Source organism: Grampus griseus (genome assembly GCF_964374135.1).
Source record: "Grampus griseus genome assembly, chromosome: 7".
NCBI classification, from domain to species: domain Eukaryota; kingdom Metazoa; phylum Chordata; class Mammalia; order Artiodactyla; family Delphinidae; genus Grampus; species Grampus griseus.
Window position 1 is genome coordinate 62,538,070 of NC_139001.1, and position 18,449 is coordinate 62,556,518.

Below are 18,449 nucleotides of genomic sequence, written 5' to 3' on the forward strand. Positions count from 1 at the left end.
TTATGTTGGATTTCTAACAATAGACCTAATTGATAAAAGTGATTTAATATATGTTGTGTTAATAGCTAAACCTCCAAAGCCTCTAATCTCTCATGGAAATATTGCTTTGTAGAACAAAATCCAATGAGAAGTTCTGGGATTCCAGAGTGAATTTGTACATTCCTTAGGGGCATTTTTGCAAGGGAGGTTGTTGTGTTTTAAAGGTAGTTGATAAGAGACCTGCACCACCAACCCCAGACCTGCACCACCAACCACCATCATGCATTAGTCTATAGAAGGTATTTGGGTGTACGTATTCCTGTACCACTCGGTACCACCATTTAGCCAAGGAAAGTTTCTGACCATTTGCAGCATACATTATAAATCAGTATGTCACTACCAGACAATCAGATTTGAACATTCCATGAACAAAGTAACCTATATCCCCTAGGAATAGATCACTTAACTGTGTTTATGTCATGCTCATGATAGGCCTGCATTTACACAAGACAGGATAGCACATTGTTTATTTATTTTAGGAGTAGGTAATTGATCTGTATATTCCCTTAATTTCAGTTTAATTAGTCAAACACTGAAATGGGTAATTTAGCATGATTGCTTAAATACATGGGGAAAGTATAATTATTCTTCCAACCCCCCCGAATTATTCCTCTACCACCATGGGTTTGTGAAAGAATAATTTTGAGTCTTCTCCACGTTGGGCTGGTGTTGGCTGCTCTCTTAAAAATAAAATTCGTACTTGGCACATAATGTATGGGGTGGTTGCTGGTCAGATATTTGGGGAAACTCAGAGGATCGCTAACTGCCAAATTAGTCCCCTGGGGAGAACTAGGAAAACTGCAGGATATACTCGTTGAATTAAATGTACTTGTTTAAGTTATATTCACTTTCTGGTATCACTAGGGGATATCACTGCCCCTTGGAAGTGTGGCTAGTTTGATGCCAAGTTTGTGCACTCTGATTGGCTGCCGAGATTTTTGTTTGTTTGTTTTTTGGCTTTTGTTTGTTGGCAGAGAAGAGCCGTACCTGGCATCTTACAAATAAGTTACAAGCAAAAAGCCATAATATTGGTCTTGTATCTAAGAATGAAGAAACATAAATTGCTGTATATGATTTAGTAATAAAAAGGCACTTAAAAAGACTGTAGGGTGGGAAACTGAAAAAAGCACAGTACCACAAATGAAAAGTTACTCATGATGGTATCAGAGATAACCACCCTTAACTTTCTGGCCTTTTCTGTGCTTTTTTTCTGCTATATATGACTCTGTTACAGGTAAAATTTGACGTCCTTGTCTTTGTTATAACGTGTAATGAAATATTACAAATATTTCTCCAAATCATTTAGAAGTTCTTCATAACTATTTTAATGAGTTCCTAATATGATATATACAGATATAAGAAAATTTATTCATTTTCATATTATTGGACATTTACAAGGTTTGCAATTTCCTTTATTATAAATTATACTATGATGAAAACCTCTACACATAAATCTTTAATTCTCTGCTTAGTTCCTTAAGGGGAAAAAAAATTACCTAGAGGTAAAAGTATTAAGTTAAAGAATAAGCACTTTTAAAAAGCAGGATACCTTTTGTCAAACTGCTTTCCAGATTGGTTACCTCAAGGTGCACTCTAGTCAGCGGTGTGTGAAAATGACTTTCCTGCAGACCCTGACACAGAATATAATCATAAAAATGTTTTCCTAATTGTATAAATAATTTACATTCTTTGATTACTAATTAGTTGAATAATTTTTTGTTTTCATCAAAAATTTGTATTTTTTTTGAAATATCTGTGTGCGTAACTTTTTAAACTGGCTTTCTCTTGCTTGTGGGATTACAGAATGTCACAGTGATGAGTTTCAGTGCCAACCTGGGGTTTGTATCATTGCGTCCTGGCGGTGTGATGGGACCAGAGACTGCGCGAATGGCTCGGATGAAATTGGCTGCCGTAAGTGAAGAGCGGTGGGGCTAAGCTCTGTTCTGAGTAGCAGAAGTGCTTCATGGTCATTTCAGCTGTAACAAAGAGAAAGAGTTGTGCCTTTAGTAGTAGATTGGACTGAGCGCCAATCTTTTGAGATGGAGAACTGGTGGCATTAAGAATTCAGTCCCTTTTGATCACGAGGTTCAATTCACATCAGTTTCTATCTTACTCTTATCCCATGACCTTGGTATGGAACCAACTTTCTGAGCTGTTTTCTGAAGCCTATAAACGATTATTTCAGATTATTCAGTCTGCAAATTTTGTGCACTAACAAGAATAAAAAAATAATGTTGTCTGTACTGCTGTGATTTGTAATTCAAGGAAGAGTCTGTTTTTATAAAAAGGATATAGTAGAACTTGTGTGCATTACTATCAAGAGGTCACAGAAGGGGCTAGTGTGGTTTATGTTTTTTAAATAATAGTTAAAAACATGATAATATTATAAACCCCCAATTTAACTCTTTAATTTAGAAGAATTATAAAATCACTTACACATATTTCTTCATTTACTTCTCTCAACAATACTCTGAGGTAGGTTTCAGATGAGGAAACTGAGGCATAGAGAAGCTAAATTATTTATTAAAGGCTTCCCAGTTGGTGCACTAATCCCAACCCTTATGTCCATTGCTCTCCCACCTTGCCATAGGTGATCCATCACACTACTGCAATTTCATTCATTCTGACAGGTGAACAGGCAAGGGTTATCATCCAAAAACCAAGAAAGCAGGTGAAAATTTGTTTTGAATCGTTGGCCATCCTGTGGCACAACAGGACAAACTTTGGTGTATTGTTTGGATGACGATGCTTTTGAAAATGGGAGAAGTGTGGGGATTAGGTCCTATAAGGCGCTTCTCAAACTTTCATGCAGAAATGGATCACCTGGGGAGGTTGTTAAAGTGTAGGGCTTAGTTCCATATGTTTGAGGTGGGACCTGAGATTCTGCATTTCTGCAAGCTCCCAGGTAATGCTGATGCTGCTAGTCTGGAAACCACACTTTGAGTACGGGAGTAGTTCTATTTGTAGAGATATGATCAAGTGCTATCTATTTGCCTCCTCTGGGCTTACTGAGTTCATTTTAGGTTAAACACTAGGAGCAGAAAGTCAGGAACAGTGTGTTCTGAGATAAAGGAATAATTGAGCAGTCATACCAACAATTTATCAATGTCCCATAACGATGATGATAAAAACATACCAATGACAATCACTCGCAACTTATTTACATGGTACTTTCACATATGTTACTCTACTTATTTTTTTTTAACATCTTTATTGGAGTATAATTGCTTTACAATGGTGTGTTAGTTTCTGCTGTACAACAAAGTGAATCAGCTATACATATACATATATCACCATATCCCCTCCCTCTTGCGTCTCCCTCCCTCCCACCCTCCCTATCCCATCCCTCTAGGTGGTCACAGAGCACCAAGCTGATCTCCCCATGCCATGCAACTGCTTCCCACTAGCCATCTATTTTACATTTGGTAGTGTATATATGTCCATGCCATTCTCTCACTTCGTCCCAGCTTACCCTTCCCCCTTCCCGTGTCCTCAAGTCCATTCTCTACATCTGCATCTTTAGTCCTGTCCTGCCCCTAGATTCATCAGAACCATTTTTTTTTTTTTAGATTCCATATATATGTGTTAGCATATGGTATTTGCTTTTCTCTTTCTGACTTACTTCACTCTGTATGACAGACTCTAGGTCCATCCACCTCACTACAAATAACTCAATTTCGTTTCATTTTATGGCTGAGTAATATTCCATTCTACTTATTTTTTATAGCACACCGTGAGAAAAATATAGTCCCCATTTTATGATGCATACATTGCGATTCAGAGAACCTGCTGAAGATTGTAAAGCAAGTAAATTGTGGAAATAATAAATTATTTGATTTTGGGTCTTGTTTTCCAAATCTCATGGATTTTACAATTTATCATGATGTTTTACTATTAGTTATTACAAAACACTTCAAATAATTTAATAATTATAAACTCATGGTTGATTTTATTGAAATTAAAAATTTAATATTTTTTTGGTCATAACTTCGTATGAATATGTGTTTGGGCTGTTTGTTTTATTCTCTGTATTTTGTATTGCTTTGGATCAGCATTTTGTTGTGATGCCATTGCTGAGATTACTTGACAGTGAACACTGGTTAAACTCCACAGGCTCTAAGGTTTTTTATATTTGCTATCAAATATATTGAGCAGGAGTTGACATACTTCTTTTGAGACGAGCATCGTTTGTTGGTATAATAGGGTGGATGTTAGACATAATGAGTTTTTTTCCGGTTTATTTTAGCTCACCCTACTTGCCGTTCCAACCAGTTCCTGTGTCAGAGTGAGGAGCTATGCATCCCTGCCCACTGGGTGTGTGACGAGGAAGAAGATTGCATCGATGGCTCAGATGAACGGCGGCATTGCCGTAAGTGCTTGTAGAGGAATCTTGTTTTGGCCCTTTGGACACCTTAAATTCCAACCTGTTACAAATACAAAACACAATGGAATGAATCTTTATAAATGCAGAGTTGGGCCTTGAAGGACAAGGGAACCTGTGCCAGCCGTCTCACTCAGGGGTTGGATGATACTGAAAGTGTGAATGTGCTGAAGAATTATCGATATAGCCAGTGACTTGGACATGGGATAGATTCCCAGTATTTAACTCAGGTTATGTTATGCTTAAGAAAGAAACAAAACACCTATTGGTATCTGTATGTGGAGGTCTTCATTTGTCTGCTTGGCAGTTGGATGGGTCCACGTGCTCCTGGAGCACACTGTGCAGGCAAAACCTTCCACCCCTTCTGCCCCACTATTACACTCTCTTCTTTCTGACTGAGTGGAAGTGGAGGTCTGTCGGAGGCACTTCAGTGACAGCTGCTAGAGCCGTCGTAGGATGAGCTGGAACCAGAAAGCAAGTAGTAGCAAGGAAGAGGACGTTGGCGACTGCTGATTCCTGGACATTGAGGGGGTTCAGGGCAGTAACCTGGAAGAGACACTTCCATTCTGATTTCTTTGGGATGGAACTGGAAAAGAGTGTTTTATTGGGCTTAAACAATTTTGGACAAGAGCATAATCTTGGGTGAATGTAAGATGGCAACATGTGAGAAAGATGTCTGTCATCTGCAGCATTCCTTTCTCTTAAGGATATTTGTATAATTTAAAATTATTCTTGTATCAATGGGGATGTTTTTGACTGCAAAGAGTGAAAAACACAACTCAAAAAATTTAAGCAAAAAGGGAATTTATTATCTCACCCAAGAAGCCTAAATGTAGCATTGTTCCAGAATTGATTGGAAGATAATGGAAAATCTCAATTCCTTGGATCAGTGACATCATCCAGTTTTCTTCCACTATTCTGCCCTGCCCTGCCATCTTTTTAGCCTATTGGCTTTTCATGATTGCATAAAAGCCGCAGAAGTCCTGACTTTTACATTCCCATAATTCAAATTTCAATATCTAGAAGAGAAAACATCAACATCTTTTCCCTGTGTTTTTATAAGACAAAAGCAAAAAAAAACAACAACAAAAAACCCCCAAACTCAAACCTTTTAGCGAGTCTAAGTTGGACTGAGATGGAAATTGGAGAGAAGATACAAGACTGTAATGAACCACCTCAGGCTCTTGACCTCAGTTGTCCTCTGGAAAAGTCCAGCTCTGATCACTGTGTAGCATTCACCTTTAAACTTCCCCACATTCTGTTTCATTAAATGCACATCCCACAAATCATGGACATCTGTCATCACTGTGTGTTGGTTTTGAGATAGCCAAGATCCTGTTGGCATTTTCACATGGACATTGTCCACAAAGATCAAAGAAGAAACAGATATTTTTGATGGCTACGTCATGTGGGAACTTGTTTGTTAGGTGACTAGCAGTGGAGATGCTGTGGGCTTCAATAGGTTCTGGATGTATTTATAAAAAATTAGAATTAAGTCCAGGAATTTTGAGTCCAGCAATGGGAGTATGAACTCTCTTCAGTCGAGCCACTAGAAGCCTTCTTTTGAGGAAGATAATGGAAATTCTCAATACTTTGGTGTAAAGGTAAAATGTAGACTGTATAATTAAACAATCTGTTAGGGCTTGTCAGTGCTGGTCATGAGGTCTGCCAGCAACAAAGAGATGGTGATCCTTGGGACAGAGTGGTTCAGGGGAAACCAGCAAACTATGTAGGGCTGGGGAGGGTGGTGGTGGTGACAAATGGCAGTCTTGAGGAGGGCACAGACAGGAGCTAGTCAAGGCCAGATAGGAGCACGGCATATCTACATCAGGTCCAGTTACGTGCATCCGGATCTGAGGTGGAGTGGCAAAAAGGGAGGGAGGTGGGGGACACTAGTTCAGAAGGACTGAAGGGAGGAAGGAAAAGTACCAGGCATAGTAAGGAGCAGGCAGAAATCCTTGTTTCTAGGAAATCTGTTCTGGGCTCTGATGTTTCTGGCTGGCCTCTCAAAGGTCCTAGAGGAAAAGGGTGACCTAGTAGGTACTCAGTGCTAGATCGTGAAGCTCTGGAGAGCAGTGACTGTGCTTTGTTCAGCTTGTATCCCTAAGGCTTGGTATTCTGTCTAGCAGATAGTAGGTTCTTGATAGTAGGTTCTGAATGAATGAATGGTGGGTTATTTATCTTTTGGCTAGATGTGCCATTTGGTTCCATTTTCCCTTGCTCCCCACACGGAGTAGGAAGAAAGCTGAGCTGTAGATTGTGATGCAGTGTGTGGTGGATGACCCCTTGATAATAATACTACATAGAGGGGATGGGAACTACCAAGGGCAACTGCTTGGGGAGACTGGAAATAACTTTACAGCAGTAATTTATGAGCAATGTTCCATACTATTTTAAATGAGTATGGATTTTATAAGGTAACTCTTGCATTTTAAATTTTACATTATTTTTTTATTAGATCATCTTTTCCCCAAATGCTTCTCTCTTATGTGGACAATTAAAAAGTCCCATCATAATTCCTGCCTCAGGGCTTCCTTGGTGGCACAGTGGTTAAGAATCTGCCTGCCGATGCAGGGGACACGGGTTCGAGCCCTGGTCTGGGAAGATCCCACATGCTGTGGAGTAACTAAGCCCGTGCGCCAAAACTCGTGAGCCTGCGCTCTAGAGCCCACGAACCACAAACACTTAAGCCCTTGCGCAACAACTACTGAAGCCCGTGTGCGTAGAGCCCATGCTCCGCAGCAAGAGAAGCCACCACAATGAGAAACCCACGCACCACAACGAAGAGTAGCCCCCCTCGCCGCAACTAGAGAAAGCCCACGTGCAGCAACGAAGACCCAATGCAGCCAAAAATAAATAAATAAAAATAAATAAATTAAAAAAAATTCCTGCCTCAGACTCACAGAATAGAATTCACATGATGCTTGGAATATTGATTCATTTGATTTTGTCTGTTTTATCCAGAGGCAAATTTGATAAACTACTGGTGCTCTGCTCTCACCTACCCTAATCAACTTAGGATAAAATCAAGCTAGCTTAAATTTATGTTTATGAAATTGACAGGTATTCAATGTGGAAAGCTTATATGGTAGAGAAAACTCTAAAGAAAAAAAAACACCCACATTCCTAATACTCAGAAATAACCACTGTTTACTCTTTGGCATGTTTCCTTCTTGTTTAAACAAGGATTTCAATGAGGGGGACCTTACTGATCCTTGATTAATACCTATACCTGCAAAATTCTTATTTCATTCATCCTTTTTACTGTATAGGTTTTCAAGCTATATTGTATTCTCAACACATGTTGATAATATAATTGTCTACACTCACAACCTTGAATGTTGATATGATTCTGGGCATTTTGATAGTATCCTGATAATAACACTTCTGCTTTCACATTGTAAGATGTCTACCTTAGAGTAGCTGGGTTAATGTTACTGTCATATTTGTTAGTTGGTCTGTGTTTTTCAGTAATTACAAAGTAATATTTTTTTCCTTTCACAGCTGGGAGAACATGCTCAAGCCATCAGTTTACGTGTGACAACGGTGAATGTATCCCAGCAGAATTCAGATGTGACCATTCCACAGACTGCTTGGATGGAACTGATGAGAAAAACTGCCGTGAGTCCCTTACAGTCTTTGCACTGTATTTGGTTTCACCTTTGTCCCTTTGGCATTTTAATCAATTTGTTGATGGACAGAAATGCCTACAATATGCCTCTTGTTATTGAAATCTCTTGGCGGATTCTTTTGTGGATTAGAGGTGATGTTCTGATAGGAGTCTATTTTTAGCAAGACATTCTGAGTCTGTCCTGCCTTAGCACATCAAGTTTCTGTATGTCTTGAAGTAAGAAACTTTTAACTTTAACACAGAATCACAAAAAGTCAATGAGTACAAAATCCAGTTTGGTCAATTTTAACTTTTAGTACGTTACCATGGTAAGCTTCTAGGTCAAATGTCTCAGTTTTTTTGCTCTTACGGACTCAGTGTTTTCCAGATTACCCTTGGAAACGTGTTACATTTTGAAAATGGCTCTCTGTGTAATGGAAGAATACTATATCAATTTGTAACTGATCACCACAAGATAAAGCCTACAAGTCACAGTATTCTATGTATAATGTTTAAATATGACCATAAGCAAAATAAGAAAGTGCAATCACTTCTTACAAACGAGTAAAGAGTAATCTGCCTCTCTTGAGGTTTATATAGAATTGTTAGAATACAAGAATATACTAATTATGCTGCTGTGTCCGTCCTCTGGTCCATCTAACTCTGTCTTTAGTCTCAGACATACCCATTTTCTCTCAAAAGCGCTTATAGGTCTATCATTTATGAATTTACCCAGAGCTTCTTTGAGTTTTTGTATATCTTTCCCTGGCATTCTTTCTGGCATACTGCATTTCAGACTTCAAGGAGTTATTTTAATATTCTAGTATTCTAATAATCGGTGGATAGATTTTGTGTACCTTAGAAACCTTGATCATAAACTTCTTGGTTATTATGTTTCCAACTAAAGATTTAGGTTTTAGTCTCTTCTCATGGGACAACTCTTTTATTGTTTGATCATTTTGATAGGATTTTAGCTCTCTGGACTGTTTCTAAATCCCTTCCTTTGGTATATTGTATGCTTAATGAAAGAGCCATCTTGCTACACTTCCCGATATGGCTCTATGCCGAGGGTGGGAGCTAACATAAACTGGTTATGAGCAAATTGTTCCTATTTACTGTAGTGTTCAGATTGTGCTCTTAATGGAAGAAATACTCGTATGTGTGTCCAGATTCATGCTGCAGCCTCACTGTCATCACACAGTACATTAAAACAAAACAAAAAACTTCTCCAATGCTTTCTTCCCTTGTATGTTATTTTCCTTTGAGAGGAGTCTGTGCTATTTGCCTTTGTGTTTCCATTTCCTAGCAGAATTTCTGATATAGTTCTGTTGTAATTTCTAACTTACATGTTTTCTTTTGAAAGAGATTGTGTGGCCTCTAGGTTGGGTCTTCTTTAACTTTGGAAAAGTTACGGAGAATTTAGACTTGGTACCGGCAGTTTTAGAGATGGTAGTGTGTGTCTGGAGGTCACAGATAGCAAGTCCAGAGTCAAGGACTCCCCTTCGAGTACTTTGTAAAGCAAACAATAAATTCTTTATTGTGGTAAGTGAAGAAAATATTTTTGATTAATAATAGAGACAAATCATACATTATATTTTGCAGTATTGTATAAACTTCAAAGTGTTATGTAAATTCCAGTGGTTGTTGTTATTAGACCCCTCACTGAGGACATTAGGGCCAGTATTATAATACTGTCTTACGAATAAGGTAACTGAACCAGCAAAGGATGGAGTGGCTTGTTCAGGGTTAAATGGTGTGTGGCAGAGCTAGAGCTCAGCTCGTCCTCTGGTCCAAGTCTGATGATTACTGTTCATGAAGGACTGTATTTACAGAAGGAGGAAGTCCTACCTTGTGCAAGAACAGAACCAGAGGCCTGTGCCACCAGCCAACAGTCTGTGTCTTTATCCCTTATTTACAAGTGGATAAAAATGAGTGCTTTATTGCAAATGCAATGGTACTGCAGGAAATGCTATTTTAGGGAAAATAAAAGGCAGCCAAAACAGACTGTTTGGATTTATTCCATGTGAACACCCTGCAGCCAAGTCTCAAGTCACCAATACAGCTGCCTCATGACTTTGCCGACGGACCTTCTGGAAAAAAGCTGGCAGGGTACAAGCATTCAAGCAGCTCTTATAGAAAGGAATGAAGGAAAGGAAGTGAGCTTTGTAAAATATCTGGGCAGGAATCCTTAATCAAGATTTTGTTCATTTTTTTAAGTACATACAAGTAATTGTTGAACCAGAGTTAAACCTCATTGTTTCTGGAATCATACAAGTCATGAATCCTTCAGGGTTCATGGCCCTAAAGTGAATCTCACACGTGTAAGGAGGTTTTACAATGAGGTATTTTTTCCTATTTCTCTCTACCTCATTTATTTATTGCTATGTGTTCTGTAAGGAAGAGTGTAAAAAAAAAAAGCAAATCAGAGGAAATTAAAAAAGAATCCTCATACTTCCTTGTTAGTGCTTTGATCTCCTGGCCACAGCCAGATTTGTACAGGAAGGAAATGAATGACCTGGATCAAAGTCTTTAAAAAGTGCCAGTACTGGGGGGAGGATTTGCCTCATTTTATTTTCCGTCTTTGATTGGAGCTCTTGTGAGAAATGGGAAAAGGAGAGTGTCACTCCCAGGGCATCAATCACTATCATATTCAATTTTTTTTTTTTAATTGGAGTATAGTTGCTTTACAATGGTGTGTTAGTTTCTGCTGTACAGCAAAGTGAATCAGCCATACGTATACATATATCCCCTCCCTCCTGGATTTCCTTCCCACCTAGGTCACCACAGAGCACCGAGTAGAATTCCTTGTGCTATACAGTAGGTTCTCACTAGTTATCTGTTTTATACATAGTAGTGTATATATAGCAATTGCAATCTCCCAATTCATCCCACCTTCCCTCTCCCCGCTTGGTGTCCATACGTTTGTTCTCTACATCTGTGTCTCTGTTTCTGCTTTGCAAATCGTTTCATCTGTACCATTTTTCTAGATTCCACATATACGCATTAATCAGTACTACAAAGTAGGTGTGAGGACCATCTCCACTTTACAGAGATCAAGAGGTAAGGGTAGACGAACCAGGATATTAACCTAGGTCTAAACCCTATGCCCATGCTCTTGGAATACTTTACTTTTGTATAAGAAGTTTACAGAGCATTTTTGCCTATAGGTTACTTAGCTATTTTATTATTAAAATGATTGTTTAAAGCTTTTCATTATGGAAGGTTTTAAACATAATCAAAAGCAGAGTGATTACATCAACTCATAGCTAATTTTGTCTTACCTATATCTCTTCTCTCCATTATTTTGAAGCAGTTCTCAGATATCATATAAGTTTGTCTTTAAATAATTCAGTATCTATATTGCTAAAATATAAGGACTGAAACATTACAGTATCATGATCATACATAAAAGTTAATAACTGGGGCTTCCCTGGTGGCGCAGTGGTTGAGAGTCCGCCTGCCGGTGCAGGGGACACGGGTTCGTGCCCCGGTCCGGGAGGGTCCCGCGTGCCGCGGAGCGGCTGGGCCCGTGGGACATGGCCGCTGAGCCTGCGTGTCCGGAGCCTGTGCTCCGCAACGGGAGAGCCCACAGCAGTGAGAGGCCTGCGTACCGCAAAAAACAAAAAAAAAAACAAAAAAAAAAAAAAAAAAAAAAAACAAAAAAAAAAAAAAAAGTTAATAACTGTTCTTTAAAGTAATCAGATATCCATTCAGTTTTAAAAATTCTTCAATTGGCTTATTATTTTTTTACAGTGTCATTTAAATAAAAATCCAAAGAAAATCTATATGTTGGAGTTAGCAAGTGACTTGTTCTGGAGTTTCCCATAGTCTGGGTTTTGCTCATTGCACCCACCCTCTGATGTCCTTTAACATGTTCTTCTGTCCCCTGTATTTCCTAGAAATTGGTAGCGAGATCTAGAGTAAGGTTTTTCCATCTTGGAAATAATGACATTTGGGTCCAAATCATTCTTTATTGTGGGGAGCTGTCCTGTGCATTGTAGAATAGCTATCAGTATCCTTGGCCTCTATCCACTAGAAGCCAGCAGCACCTCCCAATTGTGATGGCCAAAAATGTCTCTAGACAGTGTCAAATGTCCTCTGGGAGCAGAATTCCCCTCCCCTGCTCCAGCTGAAAATAGCACTAGTCTAGAGGCTTGAACACGTGCAAGGTTGTGTGTGTGTGTGTGTGTGTGTGTGTGTGTGTGTGTATAAGGGCAACAACACTTTGTATATAAAGGTATGTATTTCCATCAGGAGGCACCTAATGTCTAACTGCCCCTTTGTGATATTAGCAGCCATTGATAATCATGCTAAGATCCATTTAGTCCTAGAGGTACTTAGCTATTTTAAATGTCACTTCAGATATATAGCAACTGTTTAATTAGTTGTTTTAAATTACAATGTTCCCACATAATGGAGGATTAAGTGAGGCTTAGACAGAAAACCTTTTTGTGAGATATGACACTTTGTTCTATTGTTTTTGGAGTCATGATGAATAGGAAAATTACTTTTGGACAAACTTAGAATCAGTTTATGAATATAGCTTTAATTTGTCTATTTCTCAGAAATAAGATTGTCTATAGGAATGGGTCTTCTAGGCACTAGAAACCACTTAAATATAGTGGAGGATGTTGGAAAACTGCCAAGAAGGACTTATTTCTTTTCCCCAAATATTTGAAAGGATCAGGAAGCTTGACTCTGTAGTTCATAGTCCCGCCTGTCAGATCAGACCCCTAGGATATAGTTCTTACTCTTTCAAGCTTCTAAGATCAAGGTCTTGAGCTCCAACACAGAGCACCTTGTGTCCATTCCAAGCACTCCTTTTATATAACAATGAATGGTGTGTAAGGGTCCACTCAGGGAAGCAGGGAGAAGGGAGGGAAAAGAATGGGTGAGATGGCAAGAAAGGCAAGGGTATTAAGGTCCCAATAAAAAGATTATCCTTGAAATAAATAGTTTCGTATCATATTTGGTCTTTTTGTCTGCTGTGTTCCTATATGCATAAGGCATAAGATATTTTTGGTTATTCTACTGTTTGAGGACTTTCTGAAAATATATGTGTGTGTGTGTGTGTGTGTGTGTGTGTGTGTGTGTGTGTGTGTGTACAGCTATGAAACAGGTAAAAGTTCATTTTTCCTAAGTTATTTTGCTCTTCAGTCTGGCCATCTGTAAAATGACACCTGCTATTAAACAGTTTGTCAATTATCACTATTTTTTAAGGAACAGAGAGTTGAAACTGCCATCCATTTTGCTTTTAATGGGATTAGCATCAAGGAAAACCCACTCACTCAGAGTCTAAGATAAACATCGGAACAATGCAGCAATTATGGGTCATTCAATTAATAATGTTGCACTGACTTTCCATTGCTCAAAAATAGTATAATTTTTTCTTAGCTAAGTAAACAGATTATTTCATCTTTATCAAGTACCATATTAGCATGCTTTTGGTGTGAGTAAAACTATTGCTAATTATCATTGGTTTGCAGCACTTCTCTTTTGTTACTTAGGAATGCCAAAGAAAGGGTCAAATCCTTGTTACAATGAAGGCTTTCTTGCCGGTAATCAGCAGTATTTGGTCTGCCTGCCACGGGGGCGGCTTCGTCTCTGAAGTTTTATTTCTACTGACTTTCTGTTCTTTAGAATTTTGTATATCTAACTTTATATTTCTAACTGTTGAAACTCCAACTGGGGGCATAACTGGGAGGGAGTGAAGAGGAGGGATAAGTCATTCTTTGGACAGTGATGCCTGGTGACAGACATGTTCATCAAACTCAGCCCCACTGTGCCTCGCTCTTACTATTCTCTCTACTCGAGGTGAGAAGGAAGAAGCAGACTGACCGCATCTTACATATAACGTCACAGACGGACCTTTTTTTTTTTTTTTTTTTAGCAGTTTGAGATAGGATTCAGAGCCCTGAAACCTTGAGGAAAGAGAAAATCTCTTATTTAGTCTTCATCTTACAAGCACATTATAAATATCTCCCATCTTTTAAAAGACCCTAAGATCCCTCTCAGCTGTTACCCTACTTCTCTGCTCCCTTTCACAGCAAAGTTACATAGAATTGTCTTTAATCGTTGTCTATCTCCATTTCCTCTCCTTCTTTCTTTCTTGAACTCATTGAAAACAGTCCATCTCCAGATCTCCCAAAAACATTCTTGTCAGTGTCACCAGTGACCTCCATGTTGATAACCCTAATAGTTCTTGTTCAAACATCACCTTATCAGAGAGCTACTCCTCACTGTTACTCTTTCTCATTTATTTCACTGTCTGTTCTTCCACCCTCCTAAATAGAATGTAAGTTCCATGAGAGCAGGGATTTTATGAAGTTCATCACTTTCTCTAGTACTTAGCAGTCCCGTTACTATCTGTTGAATGAAATAGTTTTAAAAAGCTGTGTTACTTCACCTATAATTTCATTTATAATCCCTTTATCCAGTTCTTAGCACGGTGTCTAGGAAGGTGGATTTCAATAAATATATGTTGCATTATTCCCTGGAGCATTTGAGGCACAGTGTTCCATCCTGTGGCTCAGTGACTCCATTGCTAGGGCTCATGTGAGATTTTTATTATTTTTCAAAAAATTAGAACTATGTCAGTCTTAACCTCCTTTGCAGATTTTGGTGATAGTTCTGTGTATGTGAAGAAAGAGGTACTGCAGATCCAAACTCTTCAGAACAGGCCTTTTGGGTGCTTTTTAAACTTAGGTCTGAGATCAGGTCACCATGGATAGAGACCAGATAGGGATTTAGGACTTCAGACCCAGTAGTTCAAAGCGAGGGCGGTAAGGGAAACTATATAAGTGAATGTCTTTCCCTTTTTGGCTTCAGGCTCCTGAAAGCTGCTCAGACTAAACTTGATGTTAGTCCAATTCTAGTAGCCCGTGGGAAGACCATATTTACTTTCTCTTTCCAAGGTACTGAATTGTTATTCACACTTTATAAATATTATGTATATGCTTTTCATTGAAAGGCTCCTCAAATTATTTTTGGAGGGCTTCCCTGGTGGCACAGTGGTTGAGAGTCCACCTGCCGATGCAGGGGACACGGGTTTGTGCCCCGGTCCTGGAAGATCCCACATGCTGCGGAGCGGCTGGGCCCATGAGCCATGGCCGCTGAGCCTGCGTGTCCGGAGCCTGTGCTCCGCAACGGGAAAGGCCACAATGATGAGAGGCCCACGTACCGCAAAAAAAACCACATATATATATATATATATATATATATATATATATATATATATTTATTTTTTTGGAAAGAGGCAGGAAATGCTTCTCTGTTGTCCTCTTGCATATTACTGCACTCCCTAGATGCTAGTCCGTGATGACAGTCACTTCAGGGACTTGAAGTTGACTGACACAGGAGGTGGGGGGTCAGAGAGGAATAAGTTGGTCTCCTGCTGCTTTGTGGTCTGTTTTTTTTTGGTATGGACTCTCTTGTTTGTCCTGGTACTCTTGGAAAGCTCTGTTTCCTAGCATAGGGTTTCCTGGATTTCTTAGATTATACCAGATTGAAGTCCTTAGTAGAATATGCCATAATTTGATGAAATTTAGATTTGGCCTGACTTCTCCAGACTTCCCAAAGTGGAATGAGAAACTGAAAGGAAGAAAGAAAAACTTTCCCTTGCGTTGCTTCTTCTCTTTCTTTTCATGCTATCTTTTAAAGATTATTTCCTTTCATTCAATTTCATTCTTCCTCCTGTAATTTTCTCTTCCTATTACTCTGAAGCCTGTAAGTGGTAGCAATACCTATTATAGTGGTTAGGAACAAGCGTAGTGGGGCCAGATTGCTGAATTTGAGTTCAGGTTCTCCAGCTGACCAGTCGTATGACCTTTTTCAAATTGTCTAACCTCTCTGTACCTCAGAGAGGCATGTATGTAAGATCTCTAAAATGGAAACAATGGCGTAACTACCTCATTGGGTTGTTATAAGAACAAAATGAGTTCATACACATTGAGTACTTGAACAGGCTTCTGGCACATAGTTTTCAATACGTGTTATTGATGATTATTATTGTTTTTGCTTATTTAACTTCGCGGATGGTACTTGCAGCTAAGTGCTGGTGGCCAAACTAGTAAACTTCTTCTGGCAAATCATTACTCTGACTGGATTATCCTGCCTTGGAACCAGGCTAACATAAAGTAACTTATAAAGGATGACTTCAAGACCTTGAAAAGTCCCAGGTGTCTGGGCAGGACTTATATCAGTAACTTCTTGTTTTCCTTTTAATCTTGGCTTAAGTGTCATAATATACCTTTAAGAGGCCCTCTCTTTCTTTAGAATCAATTTGTCTTCTTTTTGGCTATTTTGTCAAAATCTGAGAACAGAATGTATTTATAGCCTTCCTGTCAAGATAATAAAGAGTAGTGCCTAATATGTGTGTCTTACCCTGCTGTGAATGATTTCCATTCTGGGAGGCCTACGAGTTTCTCAAACCACATCTTCCTCCTTGATTATGTAAACAGAACTATAGCATGGAAATTTCTTGCTTCAAGCCAAATTATTAGCAGAGAAAACATTAAAAAAGTCTTCAGGCACCAATCTGACATGTATATTTGGAGACAGCTCCCAATTTCGAGGAGCAAACATGGACATGTATCGTTTGGAAGTTGGAGAAAGGAAGGGAGAGGGAAAAGGTGGTGTGAATGAGGACATTCTGTTTTAAAATTTTTTTAACATCTTTATTGGAGTATAATTGCTTTACAATAGTGTGTTAGTTTCTGCTTTATAACAAAGTGAATCAGTTATATGTATACATATGTTCCCATATCTCTTCCCTCTTGTGTCTCCCTCCCTCCCACCCTCCCTATCCCACCCCTCTAGGTGGTCACAAAGCACCGAGCTGATCTCCCTGTGCTATGCGGCTGCTTCCCGCTCGCTATCTACTTTACATTTGGTAGTGTATATATGTCCATGCCACTCTCTCACTTCGTCCCAGCTTACCCTTCTCCCTCCCCATGTCCTCAAGTCCATTCTCTAGTAGGTCTGTGTCTTTATTCCCATCTTGCCCCTAGGTTCTTCATGAACTTTTTTTTTTTCTTAGATTCCATATATACATGTTAGCATATGGTATTTGTTTTTCTCTTTCTGACTTACTTCACTCTGTATGACAGTCTCTAGATGCATTCATGTCTCTACAAATGACCCAATTTAGTTCCTTTTTATGGCTGAGTAATATTCCATTGTATGTATGTGCCACATCTTCTTTATCCATTCATCTGTCGATGGACACTTAGGTTGCTTCCATGTCCTGGCTATTGTAAATAGAGCCGCAAAACAGTATGGAGCTTCCTTAAAAAACTAAAAATAGAACTACCATACGACCCAGCAATCCCGCTACTGAGCATATACCCTGAGAAGACCATAATTCAAAAAGAGTCATGTACCACAATGTTCAATGAGGACGTTCTTGCATTTTTGTATCAGACAAACTTTAGAGGTCTGGGCCTTAGTTAATAGGCGTTTGTCCATCTTTCCATTAAAACAAAACTTAGCAGGATAAGTTTCTCTGGTGTTCTTGTGCAGTGTCTCCTCTCTTACTACACTTCCCCTTTACTTTAAGTCCTGTAGGACATTTCAGCTACATGATGGATTTGCTCCATGGGAAAAAGTTTACAAGGTTAGACTCAGACTCTCCAGGCAAATAAACCAAAAAGTAAGACTTTAGAGATCCCCTATCACAAAGTATTGTGACTTCCTCTTTTCTGGGGTAGATTGAAACCCATTAATTAATACTGTTAGCAGTAGAAATCTTTAAAGGGAGTAGAATCTGTTCATTTCTTACTTTGCTTAGTGTACAACTTGGACCTGTTCCCTCTGTGTGTGTATCCAAAGGGGGAAAAACTTTTGGAAACAGTTTTCCAAATCTTTTGTGTATTTTGTGTCTTGGCTCTGTGCAGTCTTTACTATGGGCATACCCCTCCACTTAATCATACACAGAAGAGACCAGAAGGTGTACAGGGGTTGAGGCAAGTCCTTAGCTGATTGACAGAGATTCATTATCAGCGTGGACAGAGACAAGAAAGCTGTTCATTCTTCATTCCAAGTGTCAAACTGCTGACCTCTAACCATTCCAATACCCTCTCTGATGACATCAAGCTGGCCTTGTTTGTTGGGGGAATGAGCCATGTCAGCAAACTTTTAGTCTTGTTAGTGGATACTGGTTTTCCGTTTTATGGGACTGGTTCTCAAAAAGACGGACAGGGAGAACAAGAGATCTGCCCAGCATATTTGTCTCAGATCCTTCATATCTACAATAATCACCTTAAATGAAAGAGTCACAGTCCAAGCCCAAATAAATTTTCCTCCTGATGGATAACTTCTCTATTGCAAAGAGTTGGGTTTTCTAAGATTTCTTTCCTGCCTGCTGCTCTCTTGAAAGGCTAGATGGCATACTGACCCTAAACGCTATCCGGCACATGGGGG

General features: G+C 39.2%; 1 protein-coding gene across 1 annotated transcript in view; it reads left to right on the plus strand.

Annotated features, from left to right (window-relative positions):
• LRP2 (LDL receptor related protein 2) overlaps positions 1-18,449 on the plus strand; it is a gene marked incomplete at both ends in the record, with an annotated part of 196,528 nt that overhangs the window by 35,216 nt on the left and 142,863 nt on the right. The window contains 3 exons of the mRNA XM_082658863.1: positions 1,843-1,950; positions 4,286-4,408; positions 7,925-8,041. Coding sequence (XP_082514989.1) covers positions 1,843-1,950; positions 4,286-4,408; positions 7,925-8,041 — 348 coding nt within the window. The remainder of the gene's footprint in view (positions 1-1,842; positions 1,951-4,285; positions 4,409-7,924; positions 8,042-18,449) is intronic.